Source organism: Gekko japonicus, unplaced genomic scaffold (assembly GCF_001447785.1).
Source record: "Gekko japonicus isolate JY-2015 unplaced genomic scaffold, Gekko_japonicus_V1.1 scaffold34, whole genome shotgun sequence".
Taxonomy (NCBI): Eukaryota; Metazoa; Chordata; class Lepidosauria; order Squamata; family Gekkonidae; genus Gekko; species Gekko japonicus.
This window is the reverse complement of record NW_015173673.1, coordinates 1,594,301-1,621,432: the sequence shown is the minus strand read 5'-3', so window position 1 is coordinate 1,621,432 and position 27,132 is coordinate 1,594,301. Positions and strand designations below refer to the sequence as shown.

Here is a 27,132-nt window from a genome sequence, read left to right as displayed (position 1 = left end):
GCCATGGTTGTTGTCAGCTCCGGCAGCTGGTCGTCCCTCTGCACCCTAGACAGCTTCCAGCTCCAGCTCCACACCGTCTCCGCTCCGGCTTGGCTCTGCTGCTTCCTTCAGCTCCAAAGACAGCTCCTCAGCCTCTCAGCCACGGCAGACAGCCTCAGTGCTCTGGATACACACTCCTTTCACACCACACGTCCTCTGCACAGCCAACCGCGGACTGGGCCCATAACCCTGTCAATATTACGCGGTGTCGGCCCACAGCAGACCAAACATGGGTGCAATGGTATCCAATAAAGACTGGAGTCTCTCAGGCTTATGTACAAATAATATACAGTTTATTATACAAGCCTCTCACCAAATCTTTACACAGAGTGACGTAATGCTCCGCTGCGCTCGCATTCCAAGAAGGAATGAACAGTTCTGTACAGCACTGAATATATACAACTACTGGCCAATCACAGCCAATGCTGAGTCACTGTGACTCAGTGCTAATTAGCTCTAGCAGTAGCCAGCTAGAACCAGTCAGAGCCAGCTCTTATGACACTTAGAGCTGTCAGCTCCTGTCAGTTAGATGCCTATGATCTACAGCATGACTTAACTATACATAGAATACTGACACAGGGAACAGTCAGGGTTGATTTCTTTTAGGATTGACTGATTTGATCTCCTTGCAGTCCAGGGGACTCTCAAGAGTCTTCTCTTGATACAGGGGTGATATATCAAAGCATCCACTAGAGGGAGCAAAATACATGCAGAAAAGGTGGGGAAGATGCAGTAGGGGCATACAACCGACAAAAATAAGACATGTGGGAAAGCCCCATGATTCATTTGTTGCTCTTTCTGTTGCTCCTTGCCAGCTCCTCCTCACTGATTCTGCATAGATGGTGCCAGGGAGGGTGACGGGACAGCAGCAAATAAAATGCTAAACTGAAAACTGCCTTGCTGACCTCCCATCCCCTTCCTGACAGTAAGGTTGCCAACAGATCTGGAGGAAAAAAAGAGCCCTGTACCATTAATAGAGACCTTCTGTATAAAATAGGAACTGCGGTGGCTCAAGTGGTTAAGACGCTGAACTGCAGGCTGTGGAAGGGCGGTAGTTCAGCAGTTCGAGACCCGGGTTGCCGCAAGACGGGGTGAGCTCCCATCTCTAGTTCCAGCTCCTGCCAACCTAGCAGTTCGAAAGCAAGAAATGTCAAGTAGATAAATAGGTACCACTTCGGTGGGAAGGTAACAGCGTTCTGTGCGCCTTGGTGTTTAGTCATGCCGGCCACATGACCACGGAAACGTCTTCGGACAGTGCTGGCTCTTCGGCTTTGAAACGGAGATGAGCACCGCAACCCTAGAGTCGGATTCGACTGGCTTTCGAGCAAGGGAACCTTTACTTTTACCTTACTGTATAAAATGGGTAGCTGAAACTTTTCACAATACTGAAGGTAAATATAATTGCCTGGTAAATAACCACAGCTGGCAGTGGTCCATGGCACAGTGCAGTTCCCAGGCATGCTTCTTGTGCTGGCTTAGTCAAAAAGTAGTAAATGGTTTATGCTCTCTCTCTCTCTGCTGCTTTCACTAGACTTATTGGCAGCCTTTGGCACGGTGGGCCATGCCAAGGCGTTTGGAGGTAAAAGCAGGGATTAAGGGATGCGCTTTGGATTGGTGTCAGTCATTCATTATGGGGAGGATTCAGGAGGTTGCTATAGGGGACAGGTTTTCTCCATTGTGGGAACTGCTTTATTAAGGGTCTCTTCTACAGTCTTGTCCTGAAGGTTATTCTATTTGTATGTAAAGCCCTTGGGAGAAATCATTCATGGTTTGGCCATTACATTATGTTGTTCTACTAGGAATCTTTGCTGTTAGACTCAGATGTTGTTACCATATTTTGTAATCCGCTTGCTGGTCGATTGAATAGCTTTGTTTTACTTGGAATCTCTGCTGTTAGATTGTTAGTATTCAAATATTATCATAATATGTATCTAGATCTGGGTAGTCAGCTGTGTTGGTCTGAAGCAGTAGAACAAATTTAGAGTCCAGTGGTACCTTTAAGACCAACAAGGGTTTATTCAAGGTATGAGCTTTCATGTGCAAAGCACACTTTTTCAAATATTTGAATTGAATATTCAAATTCAAACATGAAAGCTCATACCTTGAATAAACCTTTGTGGGTCTTAAAGGTGCCACTGGACTCTAAATTTGTTCTATAATATATAACTGGTGTATTGATTGACTGAATAGTTCTATTGTACTTGTCATCTGCCTTGAATCCCAATGAGAAAGGTGGACTATGCGTGAAAATAAATGCATACATTTATTCATTTTAGTTACAGCATTGAATACCCTGCCTTTCTGCCCTCATCAGGGCCACCAAAGTGGCTAACATATTAAAAACATATATTATATAAACACATCTTTAAAACTATTAAAACCAAAAACTCATCATTTAAAACAGTTAAAACAAAGTTAAAATATGTGTGCAATACAATAAAATACACATGGATCAATTATGAGCAAGTGGCTTGCTCTCCTTGTTGATAAACTAACTCCCAGATCATAGTCTGAATTCTCTAACCACTACACCACACTGGCCCTCACACTGTTAGTATTAGTGGTGTTAGATATTACCTATGTAACAATATCAAACTATGAGTATCATCGCTATTGCAAGATTCCCTCCTGTAGCTTCAATTTACTGACCTAGTAGCTAGCCTTTTAGGCTATGTTCCAGACCCCCTGGCATCTCCAGCTGAAAGAACCAGGTTGTAGGTGATGTTGAAAGACCTCCGCCTGAGACCCTGGGGAGCCACTGCCAGTCTGAGTGGACAATACTGACTTTAACGGACCAAGGGTCTGATGAAGTATAAGGCAGCTTCATATGAAAAAAAAACCCCACACTCTTTAAGGTAAAGCGGGATTCACAAAGGTTTGGATTCAAAAGAGGTAAGATACAAATAGGTCTTCCTCATGTTCCCCCCCCCTAAGTTGAGTATACTGTAAAAACTGCATAGATGGATTTCCCATCGCCTTTGCAATGTGTGCTTAACTCTCCTGTTCCACCGTTCTCCTTTTCACTGTGCTGCCTCCCTTTCTCTCTCTGAATTAGTATCTTGTTCTCCGAGTTCTCTTATATCCTCGCGTGTCCCAGTACTCGGAGGTGTGTCCATTGCCTCACTTATAGGAGCCTCCTGGATTGTTATATTCAGGGCTTTTTTCTTTTTTTAAAAAAAAGAGGTCCTGGAATTCTCAAGAGGGAAATGGAGTTTTTAATCTGTATACTGAAAACTCATGAACTTTTAAGCATTTTTTTAAAAAAATTGTCAGAGTTTCTGGAACTCCATTCTGGCGCATTCCCCCAGGAAAAAGGCCCTGGTTATATTGAAATGCTACTCGAGGCACCTGTTATACAATCTGGCACAAGCGTGTGAAGCACTGAAAGCCTCTCCTCTAAAAGCAGCCAACCTATTAATTTGCATACATTCTCTCTGGAAAGGGTGAGGCTAAGAAGGAAGAATGTCAGAATGACAGTTGAGAGTGACAGTTAAACAGTCTTTCCCTGAGGGATGTGAGTAATTTTGTCTAAAGAACAGTCCCGAAGAAGGAGGGTGTTCTCCACTTGCCAGTGGAAAGTTCCTTGTCTTGGATGAAGGCTCCACCGTTACTGGAACAGAATAATAGGATCCAATCCTGTGTAACCAGTTATGCCATTTTGTTGGGATATTTATTTAGATTATCATTTTGTTTCTTTGATGATGCAGGGACCTTCAAATATAAAGCTCAAGGACAGGGGGCCAAACCATACAGTACAGTTTTTTAAGAGTTGGGTCCCGGTTCCCCAGACCCAACTCGTGTTCTTGACAGCCATACAACAGCTCTAGAGAACGGCTGCATAAAAAAGCTCAAATTGACTTGGAATGGCACTGAGGGAAAAGGAAGGGCTTCTGCCTCCCTGCCAAGCAATTTTCCTGTGTGAGAACTGTGCTGGGTGGGTGTGTATCACTTTACTGATATTTCTGCCCCATGTGCATGGGTACTCCATGCGGAGCAGCAAAATCCGCAAAATAACTGCCCCCAGCACTGTTTTCGCATGGGAAACTGGCTGGGGCAGCAGAGGCACTTTCTCCTCCTGCAGCATCATTCTGAGCTTATTTGGGCTGTGGGGAACATGAGCTGGGTCCTGGCAAACTCTTTAAAACCTGTAACTTACTGTTTGGCTCAGGGTGTGCCTGAAAGAAGGTGCTGGCAAGTTAGCCAGCCAGATCTCTAGCATGCTTTCTGTTCCGCTTCTTAAACTGCCTAAGGTGCTGAATTTGATTCATCTGCTACAGTTTCACTGTCATCTTATACTGAGTCAGAGCAATGATCTGTGTAGTGCCACACTTTCAAGTCATGCTGGCAACAGGTTTCAAATCCAGCTTTCTGGGATCTCAGGGTAAGATATTTTTGAGTTCTGATACCTGAGGTCCTTTAATTGAAAGGAGGAGGTTGAACGGGTAGAATATGGATCATGTTACTGAATAAAATCCAAATTTAAACGTAAGAAACCGCCTGTTGATATTTACAGAGTTAAGCCGGATTTCTGTCCATCAAAGGTGCAAAATATGACAGTGTCTTGGAGGAGGAGCATGTGATGGACAGGTTAGGTCCCGTCTCTCCCTAAGAGCAACCAATGGGAGCTGACGGAATGTTGGTAAGAGGGACAGTTGAAAACAGCCGTTAGTAGCCCTGACCTGGATAGGCCAGGCAAGCCCAGTCTCATCAGAGCTTGGAAGCTAAGCGGGCCAACCCTGGCAAGTACTTGGATGAGATACCCCCAAGGAATACCAGGGCAGTAGTAAGCCACCTCTCTGAAATGTCCAAGCCCCTCTAGGGGTCGCCAGAAGTCAACCATGACTTCCAGGCACACATACATAAATACTCACCAAAAGAAAAAAGAAAACAGCCGTTAGTGCAGTTGGGAGTGGGAGTGAGACTGGCTGAGGGAAGCACGTGTCTGGAGATTAAGGTTGACTGGAAAAAAAGGTCTACTTGACCAAAACTCTGAATAGGGAAATAGTTCAGAAGTTCAACTGAAATGGAACTTTGGAACATCGACCTGATTCCCTCCAATGTGATGTTCAAACCATAAATGAGCTCCTGGTCCCAGCCCTGTTGTGCAGGGAAGGGCGGGCTACAAATCTAAATAAATAAAAAAAAACCAGTGGCTACTCAGAGCTGTTGGAAAGCCTCACTTGACCTTTGTGCAGTGGCTTACTTCCTCCCTCCTTAATCTTTCTCATGCCCAGGTGATGAGGAGTTAGTGCAAGAGGTGCTCTTTGATGCTGTCGTAACTGCGCCTATGGAAGCCTACTGGACAGCGTTGGCCCTCAGCTTGTCTGAGTAAGTAAGCTGGTGAATCACAGGGAACATAGAGGTTGAGCAGTGCTAGCTCCAGCACTTTGGGGCCTCTCTGGCAAGTCCCCTTCAGTGAGTCCCTTTAATCCCAAAGGGGCAGGCCATGCAAATGCGGAGGCTGCTCATGTTTCCCCTGGCTTTCTGTGCTGCAGAAAGGGAGAATGCTCGCCCTGTTAGGGTAGCTGGCCTATTGCTGGTACTGGAGCTCTGCCAAATGCCTGACCTCACTGCCTCTTGGAGGTGGCAAACAGCTGTACCCTGGGTTGCTTCCCAGCAACCAGAAATATCAGAGCTATTACAGACCCATGCCTTAGGAACTGGTCTGATCCCTCTTAAAAGTCACCTAAGTGACCCTCACGATATCTTGTGGGGATAAAGTCTGTAAGTTCATTGTTCATCCCTTAAAGACTTCGTTTCTTTTGTCTTTCCTGGATTTACTTTTAATCAGTATCGAGTGACTTGTGTGTTCTGAGAAAAGAGGTTTTCTCTATACCCATTTTCTGCACCTTGCATCAGTTTGTGAACTTCTCTTGTCTGCCACCTGCCTTGCTGGGGTCTGTCACTCTCTCTCTCTCTCTCTCTCTTTATTTGCGCTGTGCAAAGAAACAATGAGGTGGAAGAGGGAGTGGAGATGGCCTTCATGGGAACTCGGGCTGGCCTCATGAGGAGCGCCTTCTATGTTGGAACTGAGAAGCTTTCTAACAGGTGGGTCTCCCAAACATTTGCCTCTTGTTTATGAAGATGCCACTCAACACTATGTTTTTCTGGGTCATTCAATGTGACTGTGATCAGAATGACATGTACTCTTTGTCGGGACCGTCTTCAGTTTCTCTCCGTTCCCCCAACTCACTCTGCTTTTTGAAATATTGGATTGGATTCTGCAGTAGTACCGTGACACAGCTACCAAAGTCAAAAATAGCAGTTGTGTGTCCCGGCAGAATTGCCTGCTTTGTGTGCTTAGAGTGGTCTCCATGTTCCAGAGAGATGGGCCACAGGTTAATTTGCAATTTGGAGAAAGGAGAATCTAACTTGCTTTTGCCTAATGCAGTGCAGGTAGAGTGGATGCATATTACGGTGTAGATCTCACCGATCAGATGGATAGCGGGATAGCAGAAACCAACCTGTCAAAATGTGTAGGCTTAGCTAGCTTTGGTTGCTTGTTTTACGGCATGCATCAGCGGCGAGCGATCATTAATCAAAATCCCTGACAGCATAAGCATCCCGTTTTCCTCAGCAGCTAATTCTGTAGCTAACCCAGCCATTTAACCTCTTGCAAATACTGAACTCCAAAGAGTTCTTTCTGCAGGTTTCAAAAAGTTGCTCTGTATTAATGCGGTACAGGGATTCTGGTCAGGCCCGTAGCTAACAACTTTTTGCTCAGGGGGCCCATGTTTTTCTCAGGGGGGCCACCACCAATGTTGTTGTTGTTGTTGTTGTTGTTATTATTATTATTATTTATTTGATTTCTATCCCGCCCTCCCGCCGAAGCGGCTCAGGGCGGCTTACAACAGTAAAACAATAAAACAATACCTGTAAAACAGCATACAATACATTAAAATCACGGTTCCCTCTAAGCTGTGGAGTTTTGTGAGCTATTGCCATTAAAGTTGTGAGTGAGCGATTTGGCTCACTGCCTGTGAGGTAGGTGGGGCTGAGAGGGCTCTTTCCAGAACTGCCCTTTCAAGAACAGCTCTGAAAGAACTTGAACTGACCCAAGGTCACCCAGCAGGTGCAAGTGAAGGAGAGGGGAATCAAACCCGGTTCTCCCAGATTAGAGTCCGCGCACTTAACCACTACACCAAACTGGTGCTTCCTGACCAGTGTTCCCTCTAAGCTGAGTGAGTGTGAGCCAGCTCACATTTTTTAGCCTCTGGCTCACAGATTTTCGCTCAGGAAGGATGGCCCCAGAGCAGAGTGATTTATGCAGCATCCAAATCGCTTGCTCACAACTTTAATGCCAGGAGCTCACAAAGTAGAATTTTTGCTCACCAGACTCCACAGCTGAGAGGGAGCGTGGGTGATGACCCTAATAAATCCCTTGGGGAAAAAGTTCTCAGAGACTTCCTTGGCTGTCAAGAGTTTGAAGCATTGGATGACTAGGTGGCCACGGTTCTCCTATCCAGGATCTGCCATCCTTCCTGGGGGAACCTACACAGCCAAAATGATGGAGACTCCCCACCCCTGCAGGTTATCCTGGGCACATTCCCCCCCGTTGTTCCACGCAGACCCACCTCACCCCTTTGGCTGACTTTATTGGGCTGGGGAAGGCGTCAATCCGGCGCCGCCTGCTAATGCCGAACTCCAAATGTCACCGGTGCGTCTGCTGGCAAATGGCATCCGCCGGCGGGCCGGAGGAGTGGGAGCGAGTGAGGGAGCCGGAGCCCGGCAAAGCCAGAGGCGGTGGCGGCAGGAGCAGCAGCGGCTGTGGAGCCGCCCTGGCAGCTGCCCTGGCATCCATTCCTGCGCCTCCATGCCCCCCTGCGATGCGGCGCTGTCGCTTCGGGCGATGCGAGCTTGCTTCTTATTGGCTTTATATAGTCCATATTAGGCAGCAAATGAGGACAGGTCTATTAGCACAAAAGGAGCCGGGCTCGGCAGGAAGCACCGCTCCCAGAACAGGAGGGAGGGGGGAGGAAGAGGAGGCGCTCCGGCCAGAAAGCAGCCCCCCCTCCCCCAGCGGCGGGTCTCCTCAGGAGGAGGAGAAGGCGAAGAAGCCGGAAGGCTCGGCTTCCTCCTCCGCGGCCAGGCAGGGGGCGGCGGCAACCACAACCGGCGGCAGCTCTGACCTTGGAGGGTGGCGGCAGCGAGGAGGAAAGGGGGGAGCAGAGGATTGGGAGAGGGGGCCCGCAAAAGGGCCCCACGCAGGCTACGGGCCTGATTCTGGTGCTCGTTTCATGAGGCATAAATTCAGTAAACATCACAAACCACATTGATCATAGTAGTGGGTGGCTGGCTATGTCCTTTCTGGGAAAATCAGGAGCCAACTTAGCCTCCCACCTAACACCTAGTTGCCAGCTTTCCATATGCTTATTGATTTCACTTGTCACAAAATCGAGAGCTGCTCCCTCCTTTCTGTACTAATCAGGGATCATTTGTGACATTTTTAAAAATCCCCAAAGATACAGGTTTCATCTGACCCTAGACTGATCCCTGCTTTGCCTTGGAATATATTTTAGATGCCAGGATTCACACCTAAACCCTGTGAAGGCGATACAAGTTGCGAAACACAGTTGTCCTAATTCATAACGGGCTGCTATCACATTTGCCCTGGTACAGAACAGGCTGGCTGCACAAATTTGGGTTTTCTCTGACAGGCTGACTCCTGGGACTGCGTACATGTCCACGTTTTAGAAATCAGCACTACTCCATAACTTTGAAGGTAGCACTTTATATCCAAATCCCTGTAACATCTCACATACAGAACTAAATATACTCTTCTATACTTATAACAACTCACTTCTGCCATTAAAGGTCACTGCTTGAGCAATACTGCTTCTCCACTTATTGTGTTTATTTACTCTGTAATAGCCTGCATAGATATAAAAATAAAGAGTGTTTTCACCCCTGTAAGTTACAGATATCCTGGGGGGTGGGGGGGAAATATACACATAATATTTTATCATACTTAACAGCTCAGAATAAATACCGTGTGCAGCTTGCAAAATGGCTGGCCATGGAGTACATGGCACATTAATATTCAAGCATGTGCATTTACATGCATCTGCACTTAGAATCAAGAGACATCTTCTTCCCTCTCCTGGTCCAGTTACAGAGGATCTGAAGTCTATAGGATAGCAATTTTACATGCTTGCAATACATTTTGCAAATGGCAGAATAGGAAAAGAACAGGAGCAGTATTCACCAGGGGCAGGGAGTAGAAAACAGGGACTTCTTCTAGTACATGGATACCATTGGAGTGAATGCAGCTCCGACAGGCAGCAGCTGAGTTTCTTTGTTAGGAGATGTGTCATCGAGGCAGGCTCACTCTCTGTCACCTTTCTGTTTGCAAATAATGCCCTGCCAAAAGAAGCAAAAGAAAGATTTGACAACCCGTTGGTTGGGTATTCAAAGCAGCAGTTTCTCTCCTTGAGTGAAAAGATGCCGGCTGCCCGTACAGTGAAGCCTGTTAACGTGCCCTGCTGCGTCCATTGTCTGAAGTAACAGCATCTCCCTTAACTATCATGTGACGCCTGCTGCTATCAAAACACCAGTAACCAGATCCTTTCCAATGGCTTGTGGCAACATCTGTTAGTACATGCACAGTGCAGATGTTAAGAACAGAATCCCTTTGGTAACGGATATTGCTACAGCTGCTCTCACGTAATGTGACCGGATGCTCTGGCTCGGACAGGAAAGCCTCACTTTGTTTCACTGTCTGGTCCTCCCGTCCCCAGCACATTGTACCAATTCACATTTAAAATCAGTTAAGAAGGACTGCTCAGGTGTCACACAGACACAGTGGCATGTGCCATGGGTGAAGGGGAAAGCGTGAAGGGGAAAGCATGAACAAGCCATGCACTAGCCACTTGAGACACAAATGGCTGTGACAAACAATGGAAGAACATCAGAACAGAAGAAGAGCCCTGAGTAGAGCAGTGGTCCATCTAGTTGAGCATCCTGCCTCACACAGTCAACCAGTTCCTCAAGAGAGCCATCAAACAGGGCCTTTCCTCTTGTTGCCTCCCAGCACTGGTTTTCAGAGATTTCCTGCCTCTGAATGTGGAGGTTCCTGTTAGTCCGTGTATCCCTTTAGTCACCTATAGTGAGCATCTGTTTGCCATACGGATCCAGTTGTTTTTAGCCACACTACTTCAACATTCTTCTCCAAGGCAGGCAGACAGACAGGGAAGGCATCCAGTAGCGATGTGATATAAATCAGCAGATCCACATTGTGGTCTTTGACACACCAACCGTTGGTCCCGTGGAACCCTGTGTCTCCTCACCTGTTTTTCCTGCAGCCTGTGTGCTAGTATTTGTTTGGGCCAGTTGGGTTTTATTTCAGCCCAGACCAGTTGGACTGAAAAGGAACCATCCTTCTTGCTGATTGCCTGTTGCATGTGAACAGGCTGGTTCAGATTAGTTTGAGGTAGACAACAGTGCCACCTAGTGGGAAAAGGTTTTACAATCTGGAGGATTTCTTAACCCAGGGGGTTTATATTGTGGAACGTTTGAGGCCTGGTACTGCTAATTTTCAAAAAGTAAACATATGTATTGCTTTAAGTATTCTTCCGGATTTTTTTTAAAGCTTAATCTGTACGCTTGGCCTGTTGATAAGGAGACACAATTTATATGCAGAAACAAGAATTTATCAGTCAGTTGTAAACTGGGGACAACATAAACACATCCAGCAGTGCAGAAACCCATGGGTAATTATTCCATATGTAACCCATGTGCACAATCTGCATGAAAGCTTCACTCTATACTAGGAACTATTTCCCAGTAGGTACAACAGACTACAAGTTGCTGTTGCTGCAGTTCTCTGGATTAGGACCATTGGCTAGGCTTCCATGGTTTTAGGGCAGAAAAGGTTTACGACAGGTGAAGTTACTGCAACACTCTTGTAATCCGGAGACAAAAATTCAGCAAACAGTTCACTTGCACTCGTGCACAGGACAAATTATATTTCGTATCTGTGTTTATAGATGTCTAATTACCGAACATTTACTGACATTCAGCTCAAAGCTTTAATCTTTTTTCTTTCTGTCCCCAAGGACTTGAATTCTGGCATGAATTCATTATCATAGCATAATTAAAGTGACACAGGGCCAATTTCAGTTGATGGAAGCAACTTACTAAAGCTCACGTTGCTTTCCAGAAAGACACGAAGGCCCCAGTGCAATCAAAAGTTAGTTATGAGTAACTTCTCCCAGTGATTTCAATCAGACTGAAGGACAAATAACATTCATTGTCTTAGGGCTGAAACATAAAAGGCTCAGTGAATTAAAATTAGGGTTGTGAGGTCTCCCCTGGCCACTGGCAGGAGATGAGGGGGTAGATTGTCAGATCCAGGTTGGGAAACTCCTGCAGATTTGGGGATGGAGCCTGGGGAGGACAGGGACCTCGGTGGGGTACAATACCGAAGTCCACTCTCCAAAGCATCCCTTTTCTCCAGGGGAACTGCCGTCTGTAGTCTGGAAATGAGCTGTAAATTCGGTGGATCCCCAGGTCCCATCTGGAATCTGGCGTCCCTAATTACAATAGATTTTTATCTGAGTTTATGCATTGTTGCGATGAACTTCATTAGCAACTGATTTGCTGCAAATTCTGAATATTCTTCCACCAACAGAAGTTGGTTTACTAAGACATCCCACGACTTTTTCAAGTCTTTGACAGTGCAGTCCTAAATAGATTTATGTCCATGGCCTTAAAAAGGTACAACTCAATTTAGGATTGAACTTTGAAGCCTTTTAAAAAGATAACGTCTTTAGTTACTTTGAATATTAAGATTGGTTAACAGAACACTGAGTTTTCTGAATAAATAAAATATCATGTAGGGTTGCCAGCTCTGGGCTGGGAAATACCTGGAGATTTTGGGGATGGAGCCTAGGGATGGAATCCATCTGCCACAGCAGCCATTTTCTCCACGGGAACCGATCTGTGTAGGCTGGAGATCAATTGTAATACTGGGAGATCTCCAGGCCCCACCTGGAGGCTGGCAACCATAATCATAAGCCTAAGACATCTCTGCTTAGATTCCACCCATGTTCTCTGCTGGCTGAAGACACTTCTACCAGCAGAAAAGGGGGGGGGATTTTCTCCGATTTCCCCCTCCCAATGTAGATCTCCACCACAGCAGCCCAGTTTTAATGGACACAACAGCAGCCTGGGGGGGCAAAGCAGCAGTTCATTCCCACAAACATCACTTCACTTGCACCTTCCTGGTGCCCACCAAGTGTTTTTAGACAGTGGGCAAGGATGGAAGTGATCACATAAACTGTTACTGGATATATCTGTTTATTAACAGAATCATGCATTGGCCACATGAATACTTACTCAGGGAAGCATAGGTCTTGTATGATCCAGGCTTTGGGATGTGGGGTGAAGTCGTCCTTATTCGCTGGCTGTGTAAGTAGGATCCATTATATAATCCTCTGCTATGTGAAAGCATATTATAACATCATTCATCTTGGGCATTTTGTATCTATGCTGGAGGCAGGTAATACTAAAAAAAACAGAAGGAGTCCCCTGACCTAAATAGCCCAGGCAAGTCTGATCTCATCAGATCTTGGAAGCTAAGCAGGGGTCGACTCTGGCATATATTTGGATGGGAGACCTCCAGGAATACCAGCAGTTGGGAGGACAGGGGCAGGCTTTATTCAGCCACCTCTCTGAATATCCTCCACGTCGCCAGTAGGGGTCAGTCACCAGAGGTCACCATGACTTCCAGGTGCGTGCGTGCGCGCGCACACACACACACATGAAAAATACAAAAAAACCCCCCAGGAGTTTGGTACAGTATGGTACAATACTGTAATTAGTTATTGGTTTTGACTTCGAAAGCTAAGTAGGGTTAGTACTTGGATGGATGGGAGACTTCCAAGGAAGACTGCAGAGGAAGGCAATAGGAAACCACCTCTGCTTCTCACTTGCCTTCAAAGCCAATTGATGGGGTTGCCATAAGTTGCCTGCGACTGGACAGCACTTTACACACATCAGTTTTGGCCTTTAAAAGCAAGTGTTTCTTTATTCTCTATTTCTAAGTCTTCCATTAACATATGGGTTGAGGCTGAATTACTGATAACATCCCAGTGATTGGGAGAAAGCTCATGAGTTGCAAGGGAATGTACGGTGGTCAAGCTCTAGGCTTTAGAGAGCTTTGTAAAGCCAAGCCTAGTCCCAAGAGATAAAACTAGAATTACATGGGATGCCCCCCATAGGGCAGGCAGTACTGGCTGGCCATAATTTAAATAAAGTGCTCTTTTCAGTGATCTAAGTGTGCTTCTTGCATGCATCTGTACCAGTTGATTACTGCATGTGGTTACTTGAGGTCTAGCAGCAGAATGTATGAAATGACTCCATTGAAAAGTATTTCATTTGAGGTGATAGGAGGAGATATGAAAGTCCTGCCTCTGCACATTCACACATGCAAAGAATTACTTAATCTTGCAGTCAATAAGTGATGAATATGTGTGTGGGTTAACTATCCCTGAATCTTCGTTGGGTTACTTTATGTTTCTATGGAATATTCTTGACATAAGGCTCTAGAAGGCCCAGAATACAATTAATTAATTTTGATTGATTAATTAATTAATATAATTAGATTTTTATCCCTCCCCTACCCCAGAACGGGGCTCAGGGAGGTTAACAACATAACAGTACAACAACAACAACAACAACATAATTTCAATAAAATCCAATTAAAAACTCGACACAAAGCATACTAATACTTTTGGACATATAGAATATTAGGTATGACTTCTCTTTCTTGTTTCCTTTACCAAACTAGATTATCTCAATAAAATCAAGGACTGTAAAGTCTCACTTATTGAAATGCTCTGTGGGACTTCCAGATGTTCAGATAATCAGGAATTTGGGTAAACAGAAATTCTGTGTGCAGAAACTTGACTAGACATGAGTGTTCGGATGACTAGAATCCTTGATAGCTCAGGAGCAAATAATGACATTTCTACAGTATAGGCACCCATTTTGTTTCCTTCGCCCCCAAAACAATATATTTTGGACACCTTGGCCTCATCCCTTATCCTGCTTGTGTTGTGTGCCTTTAAAATAACCGAATGCTTTTTTTGGGGGGGGGGGAATAGAAATACTTTTTAAAAAATACAGCCGAAGACCTGCTGGAGAGTGTAATGTGTCTCTCTAAATCCCCCCTGCTAGGCACAATTTGCTTTATGTCCTAAAATGTTTGTATAGTGTGGCTGTGAGCTGTTAAAACAACAGCTTCTCTTCCTCTCCGCACTGCTTCTGTAATGGATGATAAAGTCACACCATACCTGTGTACAGTGTGCTGTTCGTCAAAATGCTTCGGGGTCCCTTAAAGTAAGACACACGGCAGGTGAATTAGATTTATTTCACCCTGTAGCTGCTGTTGCTATTCTTGGCATGGCTTATTAGGAATGTTTCTGGAGGAGAAGTTAACGGTAGGGAAAGTAACAGTAGTAATAGTATCTAATGTGGCATAGCAGCCCAAAGAGGAACTATGTGGTCCTCTATAGAAAAGAACAGTAAGCAAAGCAAATGAAATGAAAGGTTCGTCTGCAGTTTTGCCTTAGAAATAAATAAGCATCAAGAAAAGCAGGGCTCTAGTCGGGGGGGAGCTCTCAGGTACGGAGCTCCGGAAGAGAACCTCTAGGGGGTGGGGCGGTCACGTGGTGAAGCCCCGCCCCTTCTTTACCCCGCCCTCTGCTTCGATCCTCATTCCGTTTGGGAATGAGGATGAAGCAGGAGGGTAAGTAGCCGGGCCTTCTGACACACTTCCGGTGATGTCAGGGGGTGTGGCCTTCTGTCACTTCCGGTGATGTCAGGGGGCGTGGCATATGCAAATAAGTTATGCTAATGAGTTATGCTAATGAGCTCCGGCAGCTCTTTTTCTACAACAAGACCCCTGAAGAAAAGTATTTAACGGAGGGGGAAAGAGAAAATTTCATACCTTCCAGCATCTCAGGAAAAGAGAGACGCACTAACCACCCGTGCTCGTTAATACTAAGGATTACTGCCCGGGCATGTGTGAGCACACCCACACCCCTCACAACACAGAGGATTGTATTGCCAAAGGATTTCCTCTGGTTGTCATACCATATATCCAGTTACTGTGCAGTACCTTGGTCTGTCCTGTTTTCAAAGCTGCAACAGTGACTGTTGTTTTGTTTAAAATACATCAGAAAACATAAGGGCACTAATATATACCTGAGTGTTAAGTAGCAAGGTGAGAGCTGCATGGTGCCTTAGTAGGGTTGCCAATCTTCAGGTGGAGCCTGGAGTCCTCCCAGAATTATCACTGATCTCCAGACTACAGAAATCAGTTCCCCTGGAGGAAAGGGGCTGCTTCCGAGGGTGGACTCTATGGGATTACATACCTGAGGAACTCCCTCTGCTCTCCAGACTCTGCCCTCCCCAGGCTTCACCCCCAAATCTCCAGGAATTTCCCTCAACTTGTGCCTTAGTGCTGATGTGAATGCATTCCAAGACAAGGTGCACCCACCCTCACCCCCTTCAGATTTAACATCCCCTCCCCTTTTCCATCTGTAGTAATAGTCAAGATATAGCTTTTTTGTGACTCTGCTGGACGAACTCTGATGATAGACCCAGCACAGATGGAGGAGTTCTACATTTGAGGACGTATAGGGGGACTGCCCTGTCGTCCCTGAATTTTGTAATAACATCATGTGGGTTATTGGTCAAATCACCGCATGAGCACTTTCTGTGAATCCTGCACTGGTTCTCTTACAGTACGATGTTGATGATTCCATCCCATAAACTAGAAGGGACTTAACTTTTGTCCTTTTTATGGCAGTTAAATTTATGCAGGCTAGAAGATGCAGAATACAATTTTACGAGATTAGTGTGCGGTTATTTAATATCTTGCTTGATTCTTTAAGCCTGCAGCTGTCACTTACGGTTCTTTGTTTGCTTGTTTGTACTATTGCACTGAAACTAATTTTTTTTGGCTTTATATAATTTTATTATTCTTGTTTTGCTGTTTCTCATTTTGGTTTAGAAGGGGAAAACTTGAATTCCCTCCCCCTTTTTTTAAAAAGGAGGGGAAGTGCTTTGAACATTCTAAGTAACAGAAAAGCACATCCTTTGCTCTTTTCTTTCCCCCCCAGAAAATTCTTGACCAGTGAAGATAAGGAGAGTATTTTCACCATGGACCACTTCCCCCTGTGGTACCGTAGAGCTGCTGAGCATCCTTCAGGGAGCTTCATTTACAGCATTCCTTTTGAAGAAACTTCAGGTAACTTTCATGTAATTCATATGTTTCTACTCCAATTGTTGACCCATTGGTCATTCTTAGCACAAGCATAACATCAGGTTTTTAAAGTGTTTCTAGCTAGTACTTCAGTGGCAGCATTCATGTTGTAGTAGTAGCCATTCAAACATTATTTAATGTAGTGATAATTATTTGTTACCAGTTTTCCTTGGATAATATTGTACAGGGTGCTTCCTCGCACCCTGAGAACCACAGAGACGGGTTTATTTGTTTCCCAGATCTGTATTTTCAGTGGTCATTTGCAGGACTAGAGTTGCAGTCCTAAGGACACTTTTCTGGAAGTAAACTCTCACTGAATAACATGGGACTTTCTCATGATTTTGCTAAGAAACTGGATGCTAAAAAAGGGATCTGCATTCCACATATAATTAATCAAGCCCACACCCAAGATGTCCCATTTGATACGAAATTATTTGTCTGTATTATTTGAATATCGTTGGATCTGGGCATTTTTCTTGGGATTTTTAATTCACAATAGTCAGAGTGAATGTGGAAGAATGAGAAGACAGATAGAGAGTCAGCAGATGTGTAACTGACAGGGTCACTTACCGATCCATAGAGACATATGGATCTTGCCACTGAAGAGGATTGTGCTAAAAGGTCTGTCTTTTTAATGTTTTCTGTACGCCAATCACATTGCTGACCAATTTGAGTTGGGAAGGGCTTTGATTTGACTCTATATAACAGATGGTTTCTATGTGTTTGCTCTTGTGTTCTCCCTGTGGATGTGCCTGCTGGGCATAGGGGCAAACATCTTTCTTTCCCATGCTATGAAAGAGACAGGTAGCATTACAGACTTCAAGTTTGTGTGTTAGAGTTGCCAGACTGTGACTGAAAGCCAGCGTGACTCTGGGGAGCAGGATGTTGGGGGGGGGCACTGTCAGTGTGAGAACATCACAGCACTTCCAGGAGAAACCTAGAAGTGATGTCAGTCTGCTCCAGGAATTGCTGGAATTGTTTTACCATAGAGTTTCTGCTAATTCCTAGAGCAGTCTGATGTCACATCTGGGTTGTCCCCAGAAGTGATGTAACAACTTTTAAGCAATTTTGTCCCTCTGGCTGCCAAAGCAGAAGCGGGAAATGGGCAAGGGGATCACCCTCTGTCCCTGGCAGAAACTTGGCACGCCTGGGATGTGTGTATAAATATACTATACTTGGCAGGGGTTGCAGAGTTTTACACAGAATCTGGGCATGCTACCCAATACCTGTTTGTTCCATTAGCTGGCCCAAATGCCCATATTTCATTTTAAAAAAATGCTAGTCCTTCTAGCTTAGGAGATTGAAGGCAAGATGTGCATGTTTTCTGCCTGATTTATGCAGCGGAAACAGGCTTGTTCTGCTTTCCCTTTGTTGTCACCAGTGAGGGGAGTTACAGCTGTGATTCATGGGATTTTTATTTATTTATTTATTTATTTCACTTTTACCCCGCCCTCCCTGCCAGGCAGGCTCAGGGTGGCTTCCAAAAACTGATAAGCAGTATCCCCAATAGACTGGGAAATTTCTCTAGTTCTGCTTAACTGGCCAGAACCGAAGGGAGAAATTTCCAACTTGAGCTGTGTTTTGGCAAAGTAGAGGGGAACGGAACGGCTGGGGAAAAATACCACCAAACTGCTAAAAGAAGAGCAAGGTAAATTAAAGAGCTAGTAAGTCCCCACATTTTTCTACGATCTCAATTTTTTCTCTCCATCAGGAGGGGGGCAGGAGGCCCATTAAAATTAGTGGGGTGAAATGGTAGAGCCGACCTGGAAATTTAATAAAGACGAAAAGTGCTTGCTATGTCCATAACTGACTATAATTGACTATTGATGGTTTTAAAACTGACTCCCCCTCCCCCCCAACGGAGCGTGGATGAGTAAAGAACAGCTGGGAAAAGACGGTGACCTTGAGTGAATAATAACAAATAACAAAAGTCTAGGCGTGTGGCCAAGGGACATTGGCGACTCTCCAGCACTGGGCAGTGAACCAGAACTGGGCTTAAACCATAACACGGAGATAACAGAGTCTGGGAAGTCAGCCAGATGGAATAAAACAATAAATAAAAGAGATAATAGTAAAACTGGTTAGAATTTGTATAAAGCTCAGAGAACAATCAGCAAAATGTCATCTGTTAAAACTGTTCACACTGCTAAGACTACACAATCTTCACAAGGAACAGGGGGGGTAACTGTTAATAAACTAGCAGTCCCAGTGCAAAAGGAAATGCAAAGCATGATGGTCGAAGCAGTCGATCCAATCAAAGCTCAGATGGACCAAACTTTAAGACAAATAACACAAATAACTGAGCAATTTACAAATAGCATGCAAGCCATTCAAAAACAGGTGGGTGAAAACTCAAAGGATATAGCAGAGCTGAAGAAAAACAATGAGAAGACAGAGAAGAAGATTAAAGCGGTGGAAGAGGACACGAAGGATGGAAGACAAACAACGGGAATATGAACAAGAGCTAATACGGTGGGAAAAGTCCTGAAGGAAATTCCCTGGAGGGTCAGGGAAAAAAGAAGAGAATATACTAAGTTAACATGGTTACTGAAGAAAATGACATTCAATACAGATGGCTATTTCCAGAGGGCATGGTATTTACCTATCAAGGGAAAAAAATACTGGATTACATCTATTTTTAAAGCGGAAGATTTTCTAGGAAAATATGGGGAAGAACTTGGAATGGAAGAAGAGGAAGAAGAAGAGGAGGAGGAAGGGGAGAGAAAAGAAGAGGATTTACAGGTGGAAGTAGCTGAAGCCAATTTTAATCCCAAAGAGAAGAGAAGCTAGGTTGTCCGAAGGAAATCTCCGATTGGAACGCGGTATTGGACGAAGGTGAAAAGGCACCAACAGAATGGCAAGAACAATGGATAAAGGGAAACTTAGAATATTCTCAGTAAATGTAAACAGATTGAATGGACCACAAAAAAAGAAGAAGGATTTCCCACCAATTAGGTAAACAGAAATTGGATATAATTTGTTTACAAGAAACACATATTCGGGAAAAAGATGAGAAATATTTGCTAAATAAAAAATTGGGAAAATCATTTATAGCTTCAGACAAGAGGGAAAAGAAGAGGGGAGTGGCAATAATAGCTAAAGAAAACTTATTCCCTGAAAAAGTTCATGCTTTAGATGATGGGAGAATTTTGATGGTGGAAATCCAAAATCAAGAGAAAAAGATTTTGGTAGTAAATATTTTACTGACTGAATTAAATTTGGTAGATGCTTGGAGAATAAGGAATTACTCTACGAAACAATTTACATATTACTCGGCTAGACATGATTCATGGTCCCGAATAGACATGATATGGATTTCAACAGTAATGGTTAAGGATCTGTTAGAGGCAGAAATGCAGGCAGGAACATATGCAGATCATAAACCAGTTTATTTGGAGCTGCAAACAACTGGGAAGAGAGACAGATGGACCATGAACTTAAGAATCTTAAGAAATAATAACTTTGTAAATAAAATGAAGGAAGAGCTAACAGCCTTTTTCAAAGAAAATAAAAAGCAAGATACATCATTAAAGGTGATATGGGATGCGATGAAAGCATTTTCTAGAGGATTATTAATTCAAGAAGCAGCAAAAGTAAACAGGCAGAGGAAACAAAAGTTTGAGAACTTGAAAAAACAAATAAATTTACAAGAGAATATTATGATGTCTAAAGTAAATAATGATGGAGCAAAAAGAAGACTAAAATGTTACATCAGATGAATTGGTTATTGAAAGAGGAGATAGCAAAGAAATTATACTTTGTAAAACAAAACTTTTTTGAGAATGCTAATAAACCCACTAGATGGCTGGCCTATAAAATTAGTCAACTGAAGGAAAGAAGGGAAGGAAATTTATAGAAATGAAGAAATCAAAAAAGCTATAGAGGAATACTATAAAATGCTATACGGGGAAAAGAAGGGAAGGAAATCTATAGAAATGAAGAAATCAAAAAAGCTATGGAGGAATACTATAAAATGCTATACGGGGAAATGACAGTGAGTATGGATAAAATTAAAAGTTATTTGGAAAAATATAAATTGCAAAAACTTACAGAAGGACAAAGAAAAATATTAAATCAACAAATTTCAATGATGGAAGTGGTCGAGGCAATAAAGAGACAAAATAGAGGGAAAGCTCTGGGACCCGATGGACTTCCGATAGAATTTTATCTTATTTTTGAAGAGCAGATTGCATTGACCTTTAAGGATATATGTAATATGGTGAGAGAACAAGGCAAAATCTCAGATACGTGGAAAGAAGCAAATATTTCTTTGATTCATAAACAAAACTTAGATGAGAAGGAAATGAAAAATTATAGACCTAGATGGATGTTTTTATTTCAAACTATTCCTGTATTACAAAATCATTTTTTTTTAAAGACCTAGATCGGATGACATCCAAGTTTATATGGCAAGGGAAAAGGGCACTGTAATGATTCCTTGTTTTTTTTGTGTGTGTGTCTCTTTAAAAGTTTGGTTGCATGGCTGTGGTAGATAGACTAGAGTGGTTGAGAGAGGCAAGTGTGGTATGATTGGTGGTTGACAGAGAGGGAGGGGTTTTGGAAGTGAATCTGGTTGGATGAGTATGTGAGTCAGTCAAGAGTTTCAGTTACAAGTTGACAGTTGATGTAGACAAGCAGTTCTGTGTTGAAGCAGTTAGAAGCTGACAACTGAGGTTGTTCAGTGAGAAAGAGAAAGAGAGCTGAAAGCTGAGTGTATAGGGAAAAGTAAAGTAAAGTTTAAGTGAAGAAAAGTTAAAGGAAAGTCTGAGTGTCATAACAAACTGGAATGAAACAGTGAACATATATGGCATAGAGATAAACAAGTGTTACAAAGTTACATGAAAAGATCCCTGTCAGTGAGGGAAAAGATTGAGTGTGATACCAAAGCAATTGTACATAATTTACACATTACTAGTTACATTGTATCACCCTCTTATTCAGTATTTATTTCAATAAATCCTCTTTTATTCACGTTTATACCAGCTCTGGATTAAATACTTCCCAGGACCACATAGTTCCTCGTAAACCTTAAACTCGGTCTACCAAACTAGCAAGAGCAAAAGTAAAAGCATAAAGGTTTGGAAATCCTTAAAATTTCCTGGTGGCAGCAGACACTACCATGTTAAAGAAAATAAAGAGAACTTTTAAAGGGAAACTAGTCCTCCCCAATAAGGAGGACGTCACAGGCACAAATAAGATTGAAAATGCTACATGATGTAAAAGAAAGAGGGGGGTTTGGTGTACCGAATTGGTTACTGTGTTATAGAGCTGCAGCATTAGTATGGATTAAAGAATGGATTACTTTAGAATACAAGAGACTTTTAAAAATTGAGGGCTATGATTTACTGTTAGGATGGAATGCTTTCCTGTGGTATGAAAAAGCAGGCTCTCAAAAATATTTTAAGCAGCATTGGCTGAGAGCAGCATTACTAAAGGTTTGGGACCCTATACATAAAAACTTTTATACTAAAAGATCAAGACTGATTATACCTTTAGAGGCATTTACCTTACCTAATGTATATGTGGGAGAAGAATCGTTAAGATACCAGGATATTTTGGATAAAAAAGACAATCTTAAATTACCAGAACAATTATCCTGGTGGAAGAAAGAGCAACTGGAATCGATATATTTGAAGGTTAAGAAACTAGGTTTTAATAATAAAATAACTGAACTGGAACTGTTTTAACAGCAGAAAACAAAGTGATAAAGAAAATATATAAGATTTTATTGGACGATGTGATGGTTGATGAAATGGTGAAAAAAAATATGATTATGTGGGCCCAGAATATAGGCCATAATATTAATTTTGAAGAGTGGGAGCAGATTTGGCGGAAAAATATAAAATTAACGAATGCTGTGTCATATAAAGAGAACATGTATAAGATGTTTTATAGATGGTATATTACACCAGATAGATTAGCTAAACAAAAGGTTAATTGCTCTGATAAATGTTGGAAATGTAAAAATAAGATTGGTTCTTTTTATCACATGTGGTGGTTATGTGATGTTACAAGAGGTACTGGAGATGGATTCATGAGATAATGGAAAAAATAATAAGAACTAATATCCCGTTTACTCCAGAGATTAAGTTATTGAAGTTATTGAATATATTTCCGAAAGACTTTGATAAAGCAGATAGGTATTTGATAGTTCATTTGTCGACAGCTGCAAGGATAGTATATGCCAAATATTGGAAAATAATGGAAATACCAACAAAACAAGAGTACGTGAACAAAATATTTGAAACGGCGGAAAATGACAAACTGACACTTGAGATGAGAGCCAGTACAAAATGGACTTTTCAAAAAACTTGGAAGAGATTCTACGATTGGTATAATGTAAATGTAACTGATAGATAAATGCAGTAATTTGAGAACGTAGAAAATATAAGCTTAGTAAAATAGATAATGAATTTAGAAATTTAATAAGCAGAAGAAATGATAAAGTCTCTTGTTATATGTTGTGGGGGGTAGTTGGGGGTTGTTTGTATGTATGTCTGTATGTCTGTAGTATATAATGGAAAACAATAATAAAAGAGTATCCTGGGGTACAACATAGACAAGTCAATATAAAACATTAATTCGATGGCGATAAAAATAAAGTGCAGTTTAGGAACACATTCAGTGGTGTCACCACGCTAGGTCGTGTTGGATCGAAGTTCACACAGGGCACTGCTGGTAGGACGTTACTCCTAGTGGAACGGGATATGGAAAGCCCAAGGGAATGCTTCATTCCCTATTGCTAGGAGCTGCTTCTTTTCAGTTTGTTGAAGGCCTAGAGCTCAGTCTGTTTTCTGCATTTTTTAGATTTAACTAGCTTCTAAAATTAGGTAATTTTCATCAGGCATCTCTTGTGGATTTCCAAATCATTCCCCAGCTATTTTATGAGAGATGTAAAGCAACTGATAGATAACCCAACGAGTAATGTGATTTATTTGCATAATAATACTTTCTCCCATGCCAACAGGCAATACACAGCATCAGCTACTGGGGTGGAGAAACAGAAGCAATTATCTGCTAAGTAATTTTTATGTAAGCCGCCCTGAGCCTGATTCGGCGGGGAGGGGGGGGGATAAATTAATTAATTAAATAAATATGGTTGCAGCCATGGCCCTGCAAACAGCCAGTGTTAAGTGGGGAGAGGTATGTGCAAGCATTCTCCAAAATTATACAGAACATGTGCACTGTCTCAGAAAGGGTTGCTACACAAAAGCAGGTAATGGGAAACCACCTCTGAATGTTTCTTGCCTAGAACTAGATTGCTTTGACTTGACAGCACCCGCTCCCCGAAACTCTGCATAGAAGTCCATTAACTTTGATGGACTTGGACTGGAGTAACCGTGCATAGGTTTGAGCCGGTAGTTGTGTAAACCTGAGCAATCTTGCTAAACAAAGGCTCTATTGGCCATCATCAAGGCTTAGCTTCAGCCATGGCAGTAGAGTAATACGAAATTTGCTCACCATAGTAAATGAAAAGTAGAAGAATACTTCAGACATCCAAAATTAGCCCAGTGCTCTGAAGCCCATATGAACCATATGCTTTCATTAATCACACAGCAGGTGAGTCAGAATTGCACTTAAGTAATGGATGGCTGTAGGGGGTTCACTCCAGATTTATGAAGAGGAATTACATGTACTAGTCAATCAGCCAATTACCAATTTGACATGAGTCTACCCCAAGGTTGTACCTGGCAGGAAACTGATAAGAAAAAGCCTTCTCCCCCTTCCCAATCTGGAAGTGATTTTCACTCTATGGAAATACCCAAAGTGGAAGGGGTGGGGGCAGGGAGAGATGCCAGCATCATCACTCTTCCTACTGTAGACCACCCAGTTTCAGAAGAAAGTCTCATAAATTCTTGAAGTCCCCAATAAATGGCTAACTTCTGCAGAAGCTGAGGGAAAGGATGCTGCTGCTATATGAATACAAAGCAGGAACCCTTTGTATGAAATCTAGAAACCACAAGAAGGTGTAGAAACTACTTTAAAACCCTCCATATGCTCTTTCTCAACCCTTCTTATCTCAAGCATTGTCATCACGGTGTACAGCTCTTTAGTGGCAAAGCTTTTTTTGGCATTGTAATGGGAGGGAGGGAGGGAGGGTGGGTGGAGAAGTCAGCAGCAAAGAGAGGAAGATGAGGCTGGAGAAAAAGGTAATCAAGGGTATAAAGCGTGGAGGTGAAAGTGGAAAGAAAGCACTTGCAATCCTCTTTTGCCTGATTCCACTTTTATGTACCTTCTAGAATTGACAATTCTCCAATATTTTTATATGTATTCTGGTGGACAACTAGTAGTGGGCCTGAAAAGCCAATATATTTTGAGGGTAGGTCTGACAGTTTTTTAATTTTTTTTACTATTAATCCTACCTGGATCAACCTCTTACCTGCTAGATTTTACCAATATCTGCTTATAAGCTATCAAATTAATTCTGCCATACGTTCATTTCTGGTTGGTATTTTTTGACATCAAAAGTTGGCTGTCCTCCTCACTTCAAATAGTTGTTGACAGAAGAGAAATATGGCAGGGTTGGGAGGAAGCACTTTACTTCTTTCACCCTGTATAAAACTCTACTTTGTGGCTGGCTGTAAATTGCACAAGGATTTCACAATCCACCCACATCCTGTGGCACTTTGTGATGATGATATAAACACCTCCCCAAAATTAATCTCCACACATCCTAATGTGTTATTTTAGGAAGCTCTTTTGCAGGTAAGCCAGACCTAAAAATGAAGGTATCCTTGTGGAAATGTCCTTATGTTTGCCTGTGAGTGGTTCTGATGCTTCCAGTTTGGTGTAGTGGTTAAGAGCAGCGGATGTTAATCTGGAGAACTGGGTTTGATTCCCCACTCCTCCACATTCAGCCAACTGAATTGACCTTGGGTCAATCACAGTTCTGTTCTCTCAAGAGCATTTCTCTCAGAGCTCTCTCAGCCCCACCTACCCCACAAGGTGTCTGTTGTGGGGAGAGGAAGGGAAGGAGATTGTAAGCCGCTCTGAGACTCCAAGTGAAGGGCGGGGTATAAATCCAATTCCTCCTACTCCTCTTCCTCCTCCTTCCTTACCCTTCCCACTGTCTCTTGCATCATCTCCCCTGGGGGCCTTGCCATCATTATACTTGATCACTTCTTCGGATATTAAATGGAATTACTGCAAGACCACAGAGATCACGTGTACTATCTCTGACAGGGAAGATTGTCTATAATCTTGGGAAGCACCTGTCTGAATGGTACTCAGGCTGGTAGTATGCTGAGGTGTAGAATGGGGGGGTCTTGTTTTGGAATGTTCCATAGTGTTAAAAACTCTCTGCAAATAGAAAACCAGCCCAGCAAGCCTAGAGAGGAGGTAGAGCTTGTGATAGTTATTGTATTTGCAGGGAGTTTTGTGCAAAGGAGCATCAAAACCTGGAACCCCCACCTGCAGTTTGAAGTAGTGCAGTCCATTCTGTCACCTTTATACTACCTCATTCTTCTATAAATGCAAACCAGACCTCACCCAAATTTATACACAAAGATACAGATTTGCCATCTGAAAAAACTGGAAGCTATAATGAGCTGGTTTCCATGGAAGGAATAGGGAGATGTGAGAGGTACAAAAGTCTTGTCCTGTATCCACCAGAAAGCTTGCTCAGACTTCTTTTTTTTTTAATAATAATTTTTATTGGTTAACAACACTTTACCAACACTCAAACAAATACAAGCATGTGTAACCACCACCTCAACACAATACATAAAAGATACACATCCATCACCCACCCACCCTGTTACCCTCTCTGTTTCTTCCCATATCACACTAGTTGTCTGATTATCTGATTTGGTTTACATACAGTATTTTTATCTTTGATCTGATCTATTATCCATTACACCTTAACAGCCTCTTAATTTCCTCTATTATTTAATTTGCTTTATTTAATTTTCTAAATCTCTTACATGCCGGGATACTATTCAGTGCAGTAGTCATCTTTAGACAACAAATATAAAACAGCTTAATCAAATTCAGTTCATAATATATCCACAGTTCATAATATGCCCTTCAGTCTGGCCTCCTGCAGTTAACTTGCTCTCTCAATAACTCCCTTCTGATTTATATTGCATTCCATTTATGCACTAATCAGCAAAAATTCTAAAATAATTTTCACCATTCATTCTGGATTAGAGAACAGTCTATATAATTTACAAAAACTAACACATTCACCCTCATCTGGACAACAGTTCTGACCCTATTCTTTCCTGCTTCTGCTTAACTAACTCTGTACATATATATTTTTTTAAACAGGTATATACTTCACAGCAGGACCATCTGTTTAAGGCCCAAATAAATATACAAATTAACACCCATCCCCTAGAGTACCCATGTACCTTTTCAGAATATTTCGATCCTAGATTGCCGCTGCCTCTTTTTTTTTTTCCAAGTTTAATACACACTTAAATCCAAACATACCTAAATCATGTTATTTAATCTGGTAAACTTATACTGCATCTCCTTTTTTATTCGATTTTCCCTATTTTCTTGCAGATGTCTTAAATTTTTGTACTCCTTTAACATAGTCATCTTAGAAAGTCTTTCATGTTGGCAAACCTCCTCATTCCGTTGATTGAGACCTGCACACTTCTTTGTATCTTTCTGTATTTTTCGCCTCTGTACTAGCGTCCTTTTTCTCCACATGGGCTTAAACCAACGTTTTTTTGTCTTTCCTCTTTTAATTCTTTTCAACATCTTCTCTCTTTTGGGGGTAACTTTTGTCAAGTCCGCTTCATTTATCCTTTCTTTTCTGTTCATCTGCAGCAACTCGAGATGTGTTCCGTGTTGCTCTTCCGTTTGCATATAAT

General features: G+C 42.6%; 1 protein-coding gene across 1 annotated transcript in view; it reads left to right on the top strand.

Annotated features, from left to right (window-relative positions):
• The window catches only part of CACNA2D4 (calcium channel, voltage-dependent, alpha 2/delta subunit 4), a 251,208-nt gene that overhangs the window by 103,662 nt on the left and 120,414 nt on the right, over positions 1–27,132 (top strand). Inside the window, exons 24-26 of the mRNA XM_015422870.1 lie at positions 5,274–5,361; positions 5,986–6,087; positions 16,167–16,294. Coding sequence (XP_015278356.1) covers positions 5,274–5,361; positions 5,986–6,087; positions 16,167–16,294 — 318 coding nt within the window. The remainder of the gene's footprint in view (positions 1–5,273; positions 5,362–5,985; positions 6,088–16,166; positions 16,295–27,132) is intronic.